The 21,357-nt window shown below is 40.2% G+C and overlaps 1 protein-coding gene across 1 annotated transcript; it reads right to left on the bottom strand.

Annotated features, from left to right (window-relative positions):
* Nucleotides 1-3,938: 3,938 nt before the first annotated feature.
* On the bottom strand, nucleotides 3,939-7,804 carry cetn3 (centrin 3). The gene is made up of 5 exons (XM_035183820.2): nucleotides 7,670-7,804; nucleotides 6,990-7,125; nucleotides 5,964-6,078; nucleotides 5,642-5,833; nucleotides 3,939-4,489 (listed from the first exon to the last, which is right to left on the bottom strand). Exons 1-5 carry the CDS (start codon nucleotides 7,684-7,686, stop codon nucleotides 4,446-4,448), a joined length of 504 nt encoding a protein of 167 aa, XP_035039711.1. The 5' UTR covers nucleotides 7,687-7,804; the 3' UTR covers nucleotides 3,939-4,445.
* Nucleotides 7,805-21,357: the final 13,553 nt, after the last annotated feature.

Raw genomic sequence — 21,357 nt, forward strand, 5'->3', positions numbered from 1 at the left:
TTTATGTCAATTGCGTCTTCATAAATCCTTCACTAGTTCATCGATTACAGCATAAGAGACCCGAAATTTAGCCTTAATGATTAATCAACATGAATATTTAGAATCGAATAAATTTCACATGTAAAAAAACATGATGAGATGCTTAAGATGCCAGTCATTTTACAATGAGGCTCCATTCATGGTGGCCAGGCAGGTTGAGGTCATTCTTTAGGGAAGAGTCAAAGGTCACGGCCCTCACCTGGACACTGGTGTCACATGTCCAGCAGACACGTGTCGTAAACACGGAGAATCACCTGAAACTTGTTTCTCGTCATCTACATACCTGAGCTGACGGGAATCAGATCAGCCAGTCACAGATAGAAGTGCAGCTTAATGCCAAACTAACTGTCCCAGATCTATCAAACCTAAACGGTACAGCAGCAGCACCCCCTCACCCCTCTACCCTACCCACGCTCCCATGTGCCCTTGTCTCAGTAAGGGTCAGAGGTTAAGTGTTGTCACATGGCCGGCATAGCTCACCTAATGACTGACAGGTGGGCACAAGAGCTGAATGACTCTGGCTATCAGACACTTGGGAGGTGCCCACTGTGCAAACATGAAAGCACGTAAAACTGTTATTCGGTTCATGCAAACCAGAGATGGAAGAAGCTCTTAGATCTTTGACTTAACGATATAGAATAAGACTATGATTCTTGTGTGCAGGAAATATTCTATAGTCAGTGGCTAAAAAGACTTTCAAGCTTGTCATCAATGTCATCAAGTTAACATTTGCTTGAAAAAGAAAACAAAGATCTTAAGTTATAAACTTGTGACCTATTCATTAAACCATCATCATTTTAGTATATTTTGCTACCTTCCTTTTTCATTTTAAAGTTAGATTTTATTTGTTGTATTTTGGATCTAAATTCTGGACCAGCTATCAAATGAATGTCTTTCCATCTGTAATGTGGCGAAGCTAAACCATAAAGTGGCAGGAAAAGAAAATAGCACTCTACATATCAAGCTCTTACATACAAAATAAAGAACCTTTATAAATGGCAACTTGAAAATAAATGAACTATCCAACAGCATATATCATTTGATCATTCTATTATCAGTAAACTAGTCAGTGACTGTTTGGATAAGTGATAATCATTGAAGTAATATTTCATGTCAAAATATCAAACGTCTCAGGTGTTCAGCTTCAACAATGTGACGTTTTGATGCATGTCGTGAATTACAGTTCAGTTTGAACTGTTCGTCTGACGAAACCAAACATGGGAAGGGGCCACTTGGTGATGGGTGTTTGTCACTGTTTCTCAGAAGGAGAATTAAGATTAGTTTCAGTCCCACATAAAGAGTCAAAAACTACCACCTCAACCAACACCAGGGTTAAACGTTGCTTGGACATTAATACATAAGGAATAGCATCAGTCACTGCAGGGGCCAATTCTCTTTGCATTGAGCACTTTTACTTTTGTTACTTGAAGTACGTTTTCCTGATAATACCTACATATACTGAATTTACTTGTGGTTGTTTTTTTAATAAAGGATCTGAATTCTTCCTCCACCACTCTATCTTAGTTTCTACAGTTTGGCAGAAATAATTCATCACGATCAGACAAAACACAAAAGTCAGAGTCTGGCTGTAACTGTGGCGCTGTGAAGCCATTTTGCTTCTCTCCTGGCAGCTGCAGGACATTTATTAATAGGATGTTGTTTCACAGTCTTGCCTGCACCGAATGTCGCAGTTGTAGTTGTGAGGAATAGTAAACAGTCAAATCTACACCAGTGTAGAAAACATCAGTAAATGTGCTCTCATCCTATTAACCCATCTAAATGTGGAGCCTAGCTAACCTCTGCTATTACCCCTGACCAGAGAGCAATCAGACCCTGGCGAGCTTTGCCAGACTGGTGTATTTTTAGAAATCTCATCAACACACGATGATTAGCGGCAATTCAGAATGTGTATGTATGCAGTCATATAGTGGAAACCACAGGGGGGCGACTTTGAGGCTGTAACTGGGGAGGAACTGGGTTGGTTTATTTCTGGAGCGTGTGTTGCTCGGGTCCAGGCCGGGACCAACAGCTGAGCATGTGCCAGTGCAAGGGCAAGCCACGATGTCTGTCCCTGTAGTGATGGCCAGATGCAGGTTGTGATAATCAACATCGGTGCTGACCTTCAGTCTGAGCGCACATACTCAGTAACACAATCCCTGCAGTGTGTGTGTGTGTGTGTGTGTTTCTCAGCCCTTTATTACTGCTTAACTTTCATTTGTCTCCTTGAGAAACTGCAAAACTCTATTACACAGGAGAAAAACCACTGAGTCCTCTACTCTGTCATTGTGTGATTGGCTCAAGTTATTACCAAAGCAAATTGGGTTAGAAAACCGCAGTCCTCTTAATCATCTGAGCAGCAGACGGGGGCTGAGAAAGATCAAAAGTGAGGCTGGCCAATGTTTTTCATGTTTAACCAACTTGCGACCAGAGGCCTTCATCTAAATCAATATGTAAAGGTCTGTGGGGAGACAAATGACAGGGAGCGCAGCAGGATCCGCCTAAAGGGGTTTGTGGTCAGTCAATTATTTCGACACATACATCATCGCCACATGGGATTTCTCAGTGTTGCGCTCATGTATACTGTCGGGCTTTGGGTCCATTATGGTTTCAAACATCAGCTAGTCGAGTATCTCTTTTATCGTTTCATGTCGTCACATCGTTTGCCGTTGTGAATGTTTTGAATGTAACAGTACATATTAATTCGATGCACAGCTGCTCTTCCCTTCAGTGAGTCAGCCCAGGCTCTGGAAGTTAAGTACAAATATTTACAAAGTGTCTAACCCGCTGTGATTTGTGTGAGTGTAAATTACATGACGGTGCCTTAAAAGAGCGGAATATACAGCAAGTAGTACTGAAGCTGACGCTCCAATGAGCTGTTCAGTGTCGAGCTTCAATGAATGACTGGCTCTCTCTGGTGGTCAATTAAGGAACAGCTCAAAGGCTGTTTCAATTGAAGTCAATTCTGCAGGCAACCGTGTAAACCTGGACAAAACATAGAAAGTCGTCCTGAGACAAAATTAAAACTCAGTCTTGACACATACATTCATCTTCCATAGGACAAAATCCAAAATGAGCACGGACACAAAACAACCACAAAAAGACACTAAACAACCACAAAGAGATTAAAACAACAACAAAGAGACAAAACAATCAAAGTGACACATCAACCACAGGGACACAAAACAATCACAAAGAGACAAAAACAACTATGAAGAGACAAAACAACCACAAAGAGACACAACAATCAAAATGAGACACAAAACAACCACAAAAAGACACAAAACAGCCACAGAGTGACACAAAACAACCACAGAGACTAATACAACCACAGCGACACAAAAACAAACAATCACAGAGACTAAAACCACCACAGAGACACAACAAATCTACATAAGATATAATATAATGTAGAATTCATATGAAGATATGAAAAAGGGGACCATTGTCTCACAATATTTCCAGGGCTTTTGATATGTGGAGTTACAAATAAACATTTGCTGATAAGACTGAACTGACACACCACAGTCCAGCCACCTCTGGTCATACGTGTGAGAAGCCAAGTCCCTATTGTTCAGGTCAGATCTTCATTGTTGTGGCTGCAGGCTATTGATTGTCATGTGAAGATAATTAAAGCTCCCTCATTCACAGACAGAGTAGCTACACACACCTCTGTCCAGGCCTCTTCCCGTCTACAAATGTCCTTAGATTAAATTAGTATGTGATGAAGCTGATGTGTGAACTGAATGAAGTGACTGAGATGACTTTCAATCGTTTTTTAACTTCATTTATACACTGTGTTATTGTGTTTTGTGTTTTTTGGACTTGCTACTCAACTACTTAAATATTGAGGAGAGTAGTTGTTGTTGGAAACAAACTGAAAATCATAAAGGAAAAAGACCTGCTGGCAAACCATTTTATTTTGTACAAAATAAATAGCACATTCAAATATATTTGTTATGTAAACTCCACATACAACCAATCAGAAATGGTCAGCTACAGTATGAAACCTGTGTTACAGAATACACAGCACATCCGTTTCTGAACGCAATGAATCTAATCCATAAAAAAAAAAGGTTTGGTCTTTGATCCAAATTTTGGAGGCGAAGTTACACCACATTTGATTAAAAACAGAAACATGTAAAAGTCAAAAACACTTGAAGCAAAGGTGAAAAACAGACCAGCATGATATCAACAGCTTTTAACAACAGCCTAAGCGTCATCTGCCTCGAGCCGTGCAGTCGATGTTCAACTTGTCAGACAATCAACCTATGAGTCCATATCGACACTTGTTCACTTTCATACTCACACACACACGTTCAGTCACGTCGTTTCACTCAGATTGGAAAACCAGTCCAACACAACGCCCCCCCAGCTTCACTCTGACACCTTCAGACACAGTCTCCTCATCAGGAGTCTCCGGTCATGATGGACAGAAACTCCTCCTGGTTTACTGGATGACAGAAAGACAGAGAGAGAAGGTTTAGGCAGAAAATGACTTTGCACATTAATACTCAGTGGGAACAAATTCCGAGGAAGAGTCGGAGATTGTCTTGAGAGTTAACCTGCACATGAGTGAGAATAAAACAGTGAAAACTGAGTAAGTCTAATAAATTGCCCTATTCAGTCTGACCAACACACTAAACCTTAAGATGCTGAGTTTGCTTTCAGGTGAGAACAAATGAATTCTGTCAATCAAGAATCAATTAATTGGTTATTTTTTCAGCTCCACTGTCATATGAAAGGTGAAGCAGCACCAGTTTACAGGCTCAGGATCGTACTCAGCCTCATTTGAGCTCACAGTCCGCACACTACACATAATACACAATCCAAAACAATTCCTCTCAAATAAAAATGTAAAATCAAATGTATTATGACATTAAATGTGGATTACAATGTTTTTTAATGTTTCCATCAGGAAGAGCTGTATGCACATTGTAGTTCCAACAAGTATAACCGCCACATAGCAATTTATTGGTTTATTGACTTAGTGCTGTGTGTCTGCCCCCTACTGGCTGTCTGGGGTGTGGCACATCTACAGATGACTCGCCTTCTCTCTGCAGGAGGCTCAACTGTGAACTGACTTTAAATCTGTGTTGATATTTGTCTGTATTAGATTTTAGAGGTGAAAAAACTGTAAAAGCTCAAATCTGTCTGAATAGTAGGCATGACAACCTGTTTGTTTTATTAAAGCAAATAAGTGTGGTTGTATTTTGAGAAGGTGCTGTTGAGGCCGTGGTGTGGTGAACTGCTGCTGTTACACCCAGTGATTGATAATTCACCAACCTTAAACAGTAAAGAATCACATCTGTATCATTTGTACTGTCTGCACCATTTAGCCTGATGTTTGCTGGAAATATGATTGAAGCCTTGAGTCTTTTTACCGGTACATGGGGCAAAAATAAATCTGTTTTCAGAAGGGACCTATCACATCTTTCTGCATCATTGATCCCTAGAACAGACTAGAACTTTAACAGACATGTCGCCTGTCCACGTATCTACCTCACTTTATTATAATTCAATACAGTGTGTTTGAGAATGGCTAAAGGCTCCCCATATATTTAGGTGTTGGTTTCTTTTAGTGAAAACAGTCGCACTCGCTTACTCTCTCCATCTCCGTCTGTGTCAAACTCATCAATCATGCTGCGCAGCTCCTCATCACTGATGTTCTCCCCGAGTTCTCTTGCCACACGCCTCAGGTTCCTCAGACTGATCTTTCCTGATTCGTCATCATCAAATAACTTGAAGGCTTTCACGATCTCCTCCTTTGGGTCTCGCTCCAGGATGCGATCAGTCACTGCGGAAAGAGGTGTTCAGGGTTTACTGAAGCACAGAGACATGTGTTCAAACTGTGCGTCATGATTCATCTCACTCGCTTTCTACTGTGTCTGTCTGTACAGTTCCATTTGAGGTGAAAGCCAACTTACCTACTTCATTGAAATCCTCAAAGGTGATTTTTCCGTTTCCCTCTCTGTCATAGTCTTTAAGAATCTTCAGAACGTCCACCTTCTTCACCTCGAAGCCGAGTGCACGCATTGCCACCTGTTAGGAATTGTCATAAACATTATGTGGCAAAACGTAAGTATTAGGACATTTCTTAATTCATTGATTATTCACAATGGATACATTGACACCCCCTTTATCCATGACTCAATGTTTCTTAGCTAGGCTGAGCATTTACAAAATTTCTCAAACCAACATTGTGAGTTGAAGAAGAATCTAAACATCTCAAGAGCCATAAACCTTCGCTATGTACGGCCCGTGAATAACTTTGTTAGGTTTTATACAATCTAAGGCAATAAAGTTTTGAGGCAGTTTTACCACATTTCTCAGCAAAAGCAGCAATATTTGATAATAATACTAAAACAAAGTCACACTGGTGTGACCCTGGGAGTTACAGGGTTTACCAACGTATTACCAACCTCAGCCCTGACTATCTAAACTGCTGTCTGGAGGGAGAAACAGGAGGGTTACCACATATTCTAAAACATCCTGCAGGTGGAGTGCGCTAACCAGAGCCATAAAGTCCTCATTCAAGTCTATTCTATGTAGATGATGATGATGATGATGATGATGATGATGATGATCCAGAGATGTGAGAACAAATTGCTTTAGATGATCTTTTCAATTTCAGTAAACGGATACTTAAAAAGCATCTTAACCTATGAATATGATAAATCATTTTAATTAGCGTTATTCATGATTGTCTGTTGTTTGGTACAAATAATTAATCAAATTTGTACTGTGATTTGGTTTCATTACTTATTTTTGAGGGAAATTAATCATGATAACAGTTTGAGCCAATATTGAGTTCAAAGTCTATGTTTTCGAATGCACTGATATACAGGGTTGACAGTTAATGGCACTCCGTGAATCTGAATGTATCACACTCAATAGTTAGTACAGCAGATGTCTGTCGTCTATAAAATAACTAGCGGTCCTTGGCTGCTAACCTTGAGTTCGTGGTAATCAATTTCTTTGTCTTTGTCGGTGTCAAACAACTCGAACGCTTCTTTGATTTCATGTTTCTGGTCTTCGGTGAGCTCTCTCCTCTTCCGACGTTTGGCTTTGTCTGCAGCAAGGTCAGCTCTAAAAATATAAACGGCCAGTGTTATAGAGCAGTACAGTAAAGTACAAATTCTGTGAGACAGTCTGGAGTTATACTTCTAATTCAACCATCATAACCACATCGAAACAGCTCTAGACCAAGAACCACTAACTCTCATTTGTGTCCCTGTGTCCCCGGGTCACACAGGTAACCATTATCTAAGGAAATTAGAGTAACAATGCTGGAAATCACTTCAAACCATTAACTGAGGTTCCTTTAGCAATCAGTGTAAAGAACGCAATACAAACCGAGAAATGGTTTGTAAGGACTGCAGCAGAAATCCCTGCAGAGCATTTACTGTAAGAGCTCCTTGAAAGGGAACCATGGAGTTTCACAGCAGCCATGAGACTCACAACAGCGGGACTTAGTGAACAGAAGTAAACAACAGCAGCTCGTTTCACGGAGGAGTTTTCAAACAGCCAGACGAGCTAACGCTAGCTAACACAGAGGAGGGAGCCTTGTTAGGGCATTAAACTGAGCCGCGGTGGAGGAATGAAGACAGAGCACGGGAGACAGGCTGTTTACCTGAGAGACAAGCTCATGTTCTGTGAGGGTGAAGATGTTTGAAAGGTTCAAATCAAACGTTGCTGCCGCTGAACACGACGGAGAGGACAACACTACAATCCGTTTATCCCCGCCTTCACACTAGCCTCCTATTGGTCGGTGGTTGCCAAGCAGCAGCAAAGCGTTGTCGGATTGGTTTAGGTCTAAGCCATTCATTTTTTCCCCTTTACTGAACTTTATTGAAAGTCAACCACATTGAACAAAGACAAACCTGCTCTGTTGTAGATATAGAGTCTATATTATAGGCCCTATATCTACGGCTGTGGCTGAAGGGTAGAGCGGTCGTCCTCCAACCTGAAGGTCGGCAGTTCAATCCCCAGTCTTCCCCATCTGCATGCCGAAGTGCATGCCGAACTTGGGCAAGATGCTGAACCCTGAATTGCCCCTCATAGAACAACAAAGTGCTGCTAATAGATGCACTGTATGAATGTGTGTGTGTGAATGGGTGAATGTAAAACTGTACTGTAAAGAGCTTTGAGTGGTCATCAAGACCATATGGTCTATATCTATAGACTGTATATAAACTTGTAGATATAGACCATATAGACTGTATATAAACTTAGATATATACCATATAGACTACATAAACTTGCAGATATAGACCATATAGACTGTATATAAACTTGTAGATATAGACTGTATATAAACTTAGATATAGAACATATAGACTGTATATAAACTTGTAGATATAGACTGTATATAAACTTAGAAATAGAACATATAGACTGTATATAAACTTGTAGCTATAGACCATATAGACTGTATATAAACTTGCAGATGCAGATCATATAGGCTGTATTTAAACTTGTAGATATATATCATATAGACTGTATATAAACTTGTAGATATGGACCATATAGACTGTATATAAAGTTAGATATAGAACATATAGACTGTATATAAACTTGCAGATGTATACCATTTAGACTGTATATAAACTTGGAGATATACTGTAGACCATTATAGATCTACCTAGTAATCACACAAGCATGAAATGTGCCCATTCTAAACAGGCATGTTTAGTTCTGCACTAGTTTAATTTAAATTGTAAAAAACAAAGTCAAAAGGGTGCTACAATGTTTGGGGCTTGTGACATGATGTTCACAAAAAATGTCAAACTTTGCTGTTAAATACCACCTTTTGTATGTATGCACCATGCACGTGTGTATCTGAATGTGTGATCAGTTATGTGATGTTTATCATTACACCCCCATTGTTAAGTAAAGTTAAGTTTAATTATTATTATGATTGTTAATTAGATTTCTTCTAAACTGTTGCTGCTTTACAAACATGCTTTTACCAAGAAAAGTTAAGGCTATGTGATACTGTATTTGCGTGGCCATTATCGCTTTAGATCACAGCCTCCAACATACAAGTCCAACATACACAACATAATGAACTAGCACTTTATATACCAATATGTGCAGGTATGCGAAATCTTAAAAACTGCTTTTACTGTAGTTATATTTTAACTACTGGGCACATAGTCTATCTTTACATGGTATGTGTATGAACTGCTGACAATAATCTGGACATTTGGGATGAAACCATGAAAGAATCACTGTACTCATTATGAAAATACTATTATATTTATTTTACAAGGTACAGTATGGTCATAAAACTTCACAAAAATCTGCACATTTCAGGGAAGACAGTGTAGTTATCATTCAGCTACTGGGTACCTGTTATTACAGAGGGACGCTAATGTAGTTGCATGATCTTATGGTGTTGTATTGGAAGAATTTAGTGTTGATCTAAGCACAGATTTTGAATTTGAGGAATGGGATTAAGCATTTCTGCTACTAATACGTTGTTAATGTTATGTATAATGTTAGTGTAGTAAGATGTATTTAAAAGTAACAGTTTTATGTCTGCAGAGTAGCTTGTAAACTACAATGTACTGTTGAGACAGGGTACCTATTAACTCATGATGATACACAGGTCTGAGTGCATTACGCAAGAGAAACCACTGAGAAAGTCCTGTTTCTCCATAACTGTGGTTGCAGCAGCAACAACAACAACAACAACAACAACAACAACAACAACAACAACAACAATAATAATGAAGTTGCTTTGTCACTCACCTATTCAATCACTTATATATCACCAAATGTAGAATTTAAACATTTCATATACATTAAAACTGCTTAGACAGTACATTTATAACCAGCGTTGTAACAGTTCCTCTGAATCAAGACTCTGGTATCACTGACATCTGCTGGTCATTGTTGAGCATTGCAATTGATGTGCCAAACAAATTGTCAGGTGAAATATCGACCTCCTGACCCCGGCTCTTGTTATCCAGATAGCTACAGTGCCCAGTCAGACTGCAGAGAGATAAAGGCACCAGACACACACTTCAGACACCTCATGGTTTATTCAGGTAGGACTGAGTGAAACATCCCATCATCTTTCCTCCATGTTCTTCACTTGAAGCATGTTCACCCTGGACTCCCACTTCTTTGTATTACTTTCCTAAACTACAAGCATAGCTAGAGCAAACCATCGCATGTGCATCTTATTTAAAAAACGGTATTAAAGCAACACTCTTTACACTAGTTCATTTGCTACCTTTATGTGTTTCAAGGTTCCATATGTTTGCAATCTGGAAGATCTGGCAACACAGTATACATCAGGGACATATTCATGGAGGCATTCTGAACAAAACTAGGAGGAGCAGAGTGTTTCTGGGAGTAGTCGTAAGCTCTCCACTAATAAGTCTGCAGTGGTACAAAGCACAGTGGCCTCTTGTGCTGCCTGTCAGGAGGCAGGAGATGGGGGTAGGGCATCAAAGAACCAAGGATAGAAATTCTGAAACTGGCATGGTTTTGGTCACGTTCATATATATATATATATATATATATATATACATACTAAATATATTTATATATATATATACAAATATATATATATATTTATATCAAGACAAGAACCTGAGGCTGTACACTGAGCGAAAGGAGGTATATTTTATTTTATATATATATATATAACTATATATATATACTAGTGAGTATCAAAGCCACCATCCAGGATGAGGCAACGGAAATCCAGGACTACATCAGGAAGATGGCCCCAAGTGACGAGCTGCTAAGTGAATATCTTAGACAGTAGAAACCCAATGATGACGAGGAGGAGGAGGAAGAGGAACAATCATGGAAGGACAAGCCACAGACAAACAGAGGAAGTGGCTGATATCAGGAGGACCTACCAGTGGCTGGAAAAGGCTGGTCTGACAGACAGCACAGAAGCACTTATCGTGGCAGCACAATAACAGGCCCTAAGCACAAGATCCATGGAGGCCAGGGTCTACCACAGCAGACAATAGCCAAGGTCTGTTTAGTGGAAATGCAACAGTGTTGAGCCTTTCAGTCTCCACTATATTGGCTGGTGCTAGCTGGTTAGCATGCTAACTTCAGTGCTAGCAAAGAAATGATGGACTGGTTTCTGAGCCACATCATTGGTGACCTGTGTACACAGGAAGGGGGCAGCAGTCGTCCCAACATGAATGAGGAAACCAACATGAAATGTTGTTTTTGTGCCAAAAACGAAATATTAATTATTATCTCAAGAAGTAAACCAAGCTCCAGTCATTTTACTGATTCTAATGGCATTTTATCAATGAGTTAACAAGAATTAAGAAAACAATGTGATATCTACATCTCGGCATGTAAAGGAATGCACTTTGATGCTAATAAACTGATAAGTACACAGCTGTTAATGTTGGCTAGGTAGCAATTCCAAAAAGTAATACAACACCTTTAATAATTCATTGTTCTGAGCAATCAGAAATATTCCTAGAATCAACTTTGTGAATTTTGACTTATTCCTCTCTTTCCTCTTCCCATCATGTAATAAGTCATGAGTAAACGTATGGTAGACAGGCGTTTCTGAGAAACACTTCGCAGTTATCCACCTTATCCACAAACAAATTCAGCCTGTTCAAAGGCTTTCATCCCTTGTTGACCCCTGACATCCTTTTCACCACTATCATGTATTTCCCACAGAGTTCTCAGCAGCAGTGACAGTCCTGTGTAAAGTAGGTGCCGCCGGGTCTCTGCTTATCTCACAGTGCATCTTCTGTCTCACATGTGCGTAGTGAGATAGATGGTGGGAGAAAAGTTTTATCTCACCTCAGGACAAAACTATTGTCTGTGACTCGTTTTCTCCCACCACATTTCCTCACTGTGTTCCGTAAATTCCCAAGATCAATGGATGTAAATATTATCACATGGTGAGAATCGTGACCTGATTCCTTGACAGGCACAGACCATATGCAAAATGCAATAATGGATAAAGTATTCAGGTCCTATACTTAGGTCAAAGTACCAAAGCAGTAACCTCAACACACACAGTTACCAGTAACAGCATGTAGTAGGGAAATGTCAATGTAGTGGAACTACTCGAGAGACATATGAAACATTAAGTTTTTTTTGTCAGACGTCAAGAGCCAATGATTTAATCTTTAATAATGTGATATTAATGTGATATTTTAAACCCACCCTAGGTATTTTATTTAATCTTAATCTGAAAAGATATAAATGAATGCAACTGTGACAAAAATGTAGTTGAAAAAAAGGGCACTATTTCTTTCCTAACTGCAGTAGCAGAAGGTAGAAATACTCAATTACAAGTAGCCTACAACTGGCTAAACGACAAATTTATCTGCAGATATTTGATACAGTGTTCAACCACAGTGAGCCGTAAAAGAGGAGTTTGGTTTAAATGTCCTGAAGCAAACTGCTGGGTGTGACACCAACAATATTCTCTTTCTTTATCAACACAAGATCAGATAAAATGGCCTGCAAAAAATAAAGGACAAACATATTTGACTAATTTTGAATGGTCTTTGTCCATGCAGGTTGTCTTTGACATTTCTTGCTAACATAATTACTGTTTTTACAATAAGGGAATTTAAAAGTGCTTAAAAAGTCTATAAAACAGAACCAAAAACATTCAGCATTGAATGTAAAGTCTTTTACAACATAGGAGAAGATGGAGAATATCACAAATTAAGCAATTTTTTTTATTACATTACATTACATTTAGCTTTTATCCAACGACTTACAAAAAGTGCATTCAACCATGAGGGTGCAAACCCAGAACAATAAGAATCAAGAAATCATAAAAAAAATTGTAGCTAAAGTGCTACATTGAAATTTTATTAATTTAACATTTTTTTTTATTCAAGGTATAGTCGGAAGGGATGTGTTTTTAGTTTGCAGCGGAAGATGTGTAGACTTTCTGCTGTCCTGATATCGTTGGGGAGCTCGTTCCAACATTAAGGAGCCAGGACAGCAAACAGTCGTGATTTTGTTGAGTGTTTAGCTCGCAGTGAGGGAGCAACAAGCCGATTGGCTGATGCAGAGCTGAGTGGACGGGCTGGGGTGTAAGGTTTGACCATGTCCTGGATGTAGACTGGACCCGATCCGTTCGCAGCACGGTACGCAAGTACTAATGTTTTGAAACTGATGCGGGCAGCCACTGGTAACCAGTGAAGGTTGTCTGCTGCAGCTGGGCCTCCTTTGAATAAATGGCCAGATGACTCCAGCAGCAACCCCCAGGAACTGGTAACTCAAAGAAACTTGATTATTTATCAGAGAAGAAAAGATTTAATAAATAAAAGTATGTTGTATGAAACCAAAATGTGTCCAGTTATTTAATAAATGAAGTGTGCAAAAAGAAACAAACTCAGCAAATTAGGAATCAAGAGAGGTTACCACCATGTTACCGAGTTTCAGTGTGTGTGGTTGCTGGTGCGGCCATCACAATACAGTTTCATAGTTGTACATCTTATAGCGTAGGAGATATTTCAGTCTGGATGTGACACTGCCATTCTCAGAACATGGGAGGGATTCCCAAACACAATTGACCCTTAAAATAAATAAATTTTCATAAAATGTTTGTGCAGTAAGACATGGCTGGTTCAACCTAAACTATTGGATATTAAACAGACATGTGAGGTCAAAGAAATAAGCAGACTCACTGCTGCTGTCCTGTGTTTGAACTCCAGCTCTCCTGTCTGCCGTGTTGCCATCTCTCAGACAGAGGTTGTGTTTCATTCCTCCTCTCTCCTGCCAGAGTGGTCTTGAAGTTAGTTCTTGTTGCGGAGGTGAACACGGGGAGGGGGCATGATGACCGAAGTGTGTGTTTACCTTATCCAGAATCAGCAGGCTGCACAGAGGCAGCTTTTTAAATAAGCCACATGTGAGCATGCTGCTAGAACAGAACAGTCGACATTCAGTCTGTGTGTGTGTGTGTGTGTGTGTGTGTGTGTGTGTGTGTGTGTGTGTGTGTGTGTGTGTGTGTGTGTGTGTGTGTGTGTGTGTGTGTTTCCGGTCCTGTTTGAGGTGGGCTGTTTGAGTCGGAGGGGGCAGGGTGAAATGAGGTACAGGCCTGGCCTCAGAAAGCAGCTTCTGTTTTTACCTTGACAGAGTTTGATTCATTCTTTTCAGGAAAACTCCATTGAGTTAGTATTGTGCTGTTAACATTGCCTGATTCATTATGGACAGCTTAAGACGACTATAACAAACCCAACCACTTGCAGGATCCTGAAAAATAAAGTCCATACTATAAGCTGGTGGTTTTATTCTTCACCCCAGACAAGACAACTGAACAGGAAACATCAAGCCAATGTTGTTGTTGCATTGAAGTGAGTTTCAACATCAGACATAAACTGTGTTTGTCAAAGGCCTGTGGCTTGGGTGGTAGAGCAGATTGGTTGTTGCTCCGTGGGCTGATCATTCAATCCGAAAATTCCCCTGAACCCAGGTGGCCTCCAGAAGTAGTACTGATCCAAAGTGGCGGCCTTTCACAGGCCAAAAGACATCAACATAAACTCAGTGTTCACAGTCAATAAGAAATCACTACAGGGAAGTGTACTTTGAATTTTTCTGGGCTTACTGTATCCATAATATCAATTTACATGACATTCATCTAAGCTGTAAAAGATGCTGGTCTTGTGAAAACTTGCAGTTATAGTAGAAGTATAACCTGTGGGTCAAAGTCACCGAAACCTTTTAGTGTGTTTGAACAGATTTGACTGGTGGTGCTATACCTGCAGTTTTTGGTCCAGATGACCACTAAAAGTAAAGTTATGGCTCTTACTAAATTAATTTAGATACAGTAGGAGCCTGGTTTGTTATTCTAATATAATTACTGTACTTGGGGGCACTGCCAAGATGGCAGCCAAGTGGCAAGGTCCCCGGAGGGGCTCTATGTTAGAACGCCTCCGGAGTTCCTCTAACCAGATGTGAGAACAGAGCAGGAGATCCTCTGCAGGATTCACCCTCAGCAAGTCGGTGTGTGGGAGGTTTTTAACATGCAACAGACGCAAAAATGAATTTAAGAGAGAAAACAAATATCTCAGGATGAAAAAGTGGTGCCATACACGTAGAAGACATTGACTGTTGGAGACATTTTATTTAATGAGCATGTTTTGGCTGTAGCTGACGGGCTGAGACTAATACCAGCCAATGACGTGGAAGAAATTGAAATTACAAACATCTGTGGCAAATAGAGTTGGTTTCATCAGAGAATTATCAGATGTTGAGGAATGGAGAAATGTTAACAACAGCGTGAACCCAGCAGATCATGCATCCTGTGGCCTGACAGCAGGATGCGTTCACCAAATGTAAAGACTGGATCAACGGTCCTCAGTAACTCTTAGTATCAGAGGAGCAGTGGCCCAAACCTCCTGAACGTCTTGAATCTCTTCGCCATGAAGATCCTGAGGTTAGAAAAGTTAAGGTGACAGTCAACATCATCCAGACAGCCACCTTAGATGCTATTACAGCTCTACTACATCACTATTCCACCTGGACCTGGAAGTTAAGAAGAGCAGTAGCCTGGATGTTTGCTGTCAAATACTTGTTGATAAAGCTGAGCAGGGAGCGTAGGGATGTGTGTCACAACGTACAAGCACAAGAGAAGGACTCAGATAAACGTTGATAGAATGTGAAATGACAAAGTTTAAAGAATCTCCATATAATAAAGCCGTGGAGGGCAGGAGTGGATGAACCCGGTTAAAAAGTAACCGCCCGCACGGGACGCTCTGAAAGAAAGCGAACGAATCCGCGGTCGGTAGTTTTTACAGAAACAATTATCATAAGCCGCAGTCCACTACCTACTCGGAAGCAACCAGTAGACAGACACAGTCAGAGAGCAGCTGGTGAACGAAGAGGAGCTTTTAGCAGCGAAAGGTGGTGGAGACCAAAAACAGATACAAAAGAGAGAGAATACTGGACTTAGATTCATCAGATGAACACAAACATCATTCCACATGAATCTTTATGTTGCTCTGTAACTCCAGGATATGGAAATAACAAACTAATAACAAGGTCACCCTCAACATATCCTCATGTTGTGAATAAACCTGCACTTGTGGGCTTGAATTTAAGAGCTTGTTACTGTGACAACAGCTCCACATGAATTTTAACTGAGCTCAGAAGAACTAATATCCAGGTTTGTGTCAAATCCTCAAAATTCATATTTAAAATAATTTAGGTGAGGCCAAGGCTTTAAAAAGAGAAACTGAATTTGCTTTGCATTTGTTAATAAATAATACAACAAGAGTAAAATGCAAGGTGTTAACAGTACTAAATGCTTCATTACCACTGACTCCTAAAAAACATGAACTGTGAAGGGTCCTTACTACATGTAATTAAAGTTGCTGGGGTGGGGCAGCATGTGAAAGTCTCAGTGTTAGACATGTGTGTGTGTTCATGTCATTAAACCAAATTCTCCTGAACCCCACCCTGTGCTTACAAAGACCCCCTGTCCACACTCTGCACATGTGGGTTTGTTCACTTAAAGCTGCAGTAGTACTCTTACTCTGGCAGATTCTATCATGAGATAAGGCCTACCCTCATGAATGGAAATGGGTTAGACAATGTAATCCTCAGTACGTCTAATATCATGATAACCAGTGAACTACCACCTTACTACCTGAGTCATTTGTGACACTCCATCACAATGTATAAAGGAGAACACAGAAGGTGAAATAGTCGTTCAGTGGAAACCGGATATAGTGATCACGGATATAGTGATCAACCGTTTCTATGGATCAAAAAGCTTTTGACAGAATCGTTCCTATACAATGCTGCTTAAGTAATTCGGTTATAGTGATCAAGTAGTCTGCTTACAGTGATCATTTTGGGGTGAGCAGTGGAGTCAGTGCACAATGTGATATTGCCCTTATCTTAAAAAACGCCTTTACTTTCCCTCAAATTTACTATTCACATACAACTTAAAAGTTTGCATACTCTCTTTGAGAGTGTATCTTAGAGTCTCCCTGTGCAAAAAGTCTGCTCCATAAAGAAAAGATCTTCCCAATTTGGTTTTGAAGAACTTGACTGGCCTGAACAGAGCTCCAACTCAAAGTGATGCAACACCTCTAGGACGAACTGTTGAAACAGTTGTAACTTGAACTACAACAAAACAGTAGAGCTACTAAAAAATGTAACTTATTTTGACATTGTTTACCTGTCTTGCTCAAAATATTATCTCTTTTGCACAAGGTTTAAAAATAACAAACAATTCAGGACCTGGGCGGCTCCATAATTTAACAGTCTGAAATGGGCAATTTCACTTTGGATTCCACTGACAAGAATGGAGGGTGTGACAGGCCCTGGTTGAGAATTTGGGTGAAAGCCTGAAAGCCGAAGAGTGGAGGCTGTTTGAGCTTCACAATAATGAATTTGGAATGTCCAGCTACCTCATATGGCTGCAATATTTTACATTCCACAAACTGTTGGCTATTTAATATTTGAAAAATATGGGTGACTTAATTAAAATGGACAGTGTAGACAGGTTTGTTATTCTGCTAGTCTTAGCTGCTTTTCCTCTATCACACGAGCACTCCTACTCTGACCAAAGCTCATTAAGTTGATGACAAGATTTACTCTCTCCTACAAACCTCTTCTTCAGTCATTACAGCTGGCAGCCTTACTGCTGACCTTTTCAACTCTTTATCACTTTAACCTTTTGCTGGGAAAGCTCAATGACCGCACCAGTGGTGCAGTTTATGGTGCAGCTTTAGCAAAGTGAGCAGGAGCCGTGCATGTGGCTTGTTTGGCTTCACAGCCCAGAAACAGCACCATGGGCTCCACTGTAAAAAGGGACAATTCACAGACAGTTACAGCATCACAGCGGAAAAAATCTTGTTTTTTTATCAGTAATCAGTATATCCATGAAATGATCACACTTATTCAGGGTGATTGTTCTTCATGACATTACGCGCAACACTTGCTGATCTCTGGAAGAGAAGCTCTGCTGTGAAAACAGTGCAGGATAATGCATGCGTGGAAGTCAGACTTCATATCGGGATGTCTTTGTTCAGACTCAGTTTGATGGACGCCACCTGCTGGGAGAGCTCCTGCTAACAAGCTCATTTGCAGTGTAAGTCGGGCCACTAACACGATGCCAGCAAAGCAAACATAGCACAGTGAACCAGTTTGCTAACTGCACCACTGTATCACAGTTAGCAGTGCATTTTGACTTTATGATGCCAAATGCACATACTGACTTGATTATAACTCTACAATAATATGTCAACAAATCAACATAATGCAACACCAAGGCGTCCCTAATGCTGAAATACATCTGCTAAGTGGCTAAGGCAGAAGAGCAAGTCGTCCACAAAGCCATCCTTGGCCAAGACCCCCAAATTGCCCCTGAAGTACTGTATGTAGTGCAGAACCATACAATTATGAAAACATTGAGCCAACAGATATTAAAACTCTCTGTAGAGCTGAGGTCTGCTCTCTGGCTCATTGCTACACCTGACTCTGTTCAGTCATTTAATCCAAAATATAAAAATATCGATCAGCACAGCTTTAAGATCAGATCATGTGTTTTGTCTATTTCTTTCCTTATTTTGCAGGTTTCTTTTGATACAAGTACATTTCATGGTGGAAGGTAATTTGTTGCTTGCCACTGAAAGACTGTGGGTAGTGTTATAAAACCAGCCACATGGTATGAGTTAGATCAAAGCAGCCATTAAGTTTATATGTAAAGAAAAACAGCCAAGACACAATGAACAATCAGTAAATGGTGCACACCCCACAAATGCCACGTGTGCAACAATATCGCGCACACACCTCTGTCCTCAGACCTGCAACTACTACATTCAACCAACACTTAGGAAGACACTGAATTTGAGAACCAAGGTTAATGAAAAACATTTTAACTGCATGTTCATTTCAAAATACTGACAAAGTCTCCAGGAAAATTGAGAGATTAATCACGTAATTGGTAATCTCAATCCAATGTAATGTTCCGTCTTTCATAATTTGTTTTAGTAATGTCCTCAGTAACCCTGAGAGGCTGTTAGCTTTAAGACTAAACTGTTTGACATTTGGCGCCGTGCCTCCACAGTCTTGATCAAACTGTCCCTGTAATGGTCTTTTACCCCAAAAACAACAGATGTGCTGGATTAAGACACAGTAAAGAGGGGGGGGGAAGGTAGGTATAATGGGAATGTACCATATTAATCAGATGAGGTGATGCCAAGAGAGAGATAAGAGGATAGATGGGGAGAGAAGAATGGATGAATGTAGGGGGAATGTGATAATGAGTGTAATTAATTCTTGGGTGAGTGTGTTGTGAAACATTCTCCACAGCATGTGGTTTGTCTGAGAGGAGACCAACCCAACACCCGGGAACTGTTCCTAATTAGGCGTTAGACTGACTGCACAGACGTCGACTCAAGAAGAGCTTCCTCTGGGACACGTCCCATTCAGCTATCAGTTTCTTACAGCCGTGTTTTTACAAACTGTCGCATGTGAGGTATGTGACATGAATGGGACATGTGTATACAGGTGTTTCGAAAAACAACAGGAAGTTATATTGAAGTTTGGCAGCTGATTGGATCTGCATATCATCAACATGGTCAGCGGTTGGCGCCGCAGCAGCTATGGAAGTGTTTCCGTTTCGAAACTTGATATATCTTGATGTACGTTGTTTCCCATTGCTTGTTTGGAACTGATGATTAAAACATAATGCAATAAAGTTCAATATACACACTAAGCGACTAAACACTGAGGTGCATGAATCATGTGACTGGTCACTTTCAGGAAACAGACCGAAACATCAGGTGTTTGTGGAGCGATGCGGAGACTGGAACATTCCATACATTAAAACATGAAAGAAACTGAATGTTTCCATCATTCTCTCCACAACTGTGTCCCAATTCAGATGCCGCCTCTGTCAGAGGGTGCTTTAGAAGACGGATTGTCAACAGCGAGGGACTAGACCGTCCCACTTCCAAGTCTCACAGACCACACATGAGTCCTTCAGTCCCCGGGCTACAAAGGATCCAACAGGTGAAATCTTCTGAGGCCGTCCTACCCCAGGATTCATCACTCACAAAGCGTTTTTTCAAAAGAGAATGACAGAAAGTGACGAGAACAAAATGTCAGAATTTAACTGTAGGTATGAGGCCAACTCTCACTTAGGTTTGGTTGTCACGAAGACCGCGTCCTGGTTTATTTTATCTCCAACAAGGAGTTTATGTTGTCACCTCTGTCCGTTTGTTTGTTGTAGGATACACAAAAACAGCTGAACGCCTTTCTATGAAACTGAGTGGAAGGATGTGGTGTGGGTCAGGAAAGAATTCATTGCTGTGGTTCTAAATAAGGGGGTGGATGCAGGATTTCTTATTTCAGTTCCTTTAAATTGCAAGTTTTTCAACATTTTCACTGATTTCCCACAGAATAATTCATGGATATTGATCAAGCTGATATCTATGTGAAATTTGGTGGAACTTGATTGAATTTAAGGGGACTGTAGTTTATAGTCTGGCCGGGACTCCCTCATGTGTTTGCACACTCTTCTGAAATGATAAGGTAACCAGATGTCTGCCGTAAGCTTTCAGTGGAAATATTTTTGAAAGAGTTTAAGATGAAGATGCAAAGTGTGCACTCTGTGGACGAATGTGCGGGAGAACACTGAATTCATACCTTATACAAAACATGAAAAACAGACAGAGATTTGAGCAATGTGCCAAATTTATATTCAGCAGTATTATATCTGAGAGCAGCTCTCATCTGCTTGTTCCTCCACAGCTGCACTAAAGTCCAACCGCATGTGAAGTTTTTGTTCTGTTCATTTCAATGTATTTTTTTTTTTTAAACGTAATTATTTATTTATCTTAAAACAAGTACACAAGATTCCTGGGACAGTGAGTATACATTGAGCTAAATGCCTCGGTTGCTTGGATTACATTGCTTGGTCATTTCACCTCAGGCTTGTATTTGCCATGTTTGTATGCAGCATTTCCCTCAATCCAACACAATCTCCTCATGTGAGAGACAATAAAAGAATCAATACATCACAAAATATGATCAGTGAAATATGGAAAATCTGAAATGATATTAAAAAGTGGCACGTTAGGGTAAACTGGGGCTCATGATCTTACTATTTCTAAGATCTTGGATTCGGCCCTGCTTGTTACATCAGTGTGGTTTCGATTTTAGGTTGCAGTTATCCAGATAATGATGAGTAATCCAGCTAAATGAAATGGGTCAGGAAAAACTGCATGCATATTGCTTTGTGCACTGCATGGTCTTTGTTTGCTTTGTGTAGTGTAGCCTGTCTTTTTTTCATATGGTTCATTGCTTCAAACATCAGCTTCAAACATGATGTTCAATAGA

The sequence above is a fragment of the Hippoglossus stenolepis genome, chromosome 18, assembly GCF_022539355.2.
Source record: "Hippoglossus stenolepis isolate QCI-W04-F060 chromosome 18, HSTE1.2, whole genome shotgun sequence".
In the NCBI taxonomy this organism is placed as follows: Eukaryota; Metazoa; Chordata; class Actinopteri; order Pleuronectiformes; family Pleuronectidae; genus Hippoglossus; species Hippoglossus stenolepis.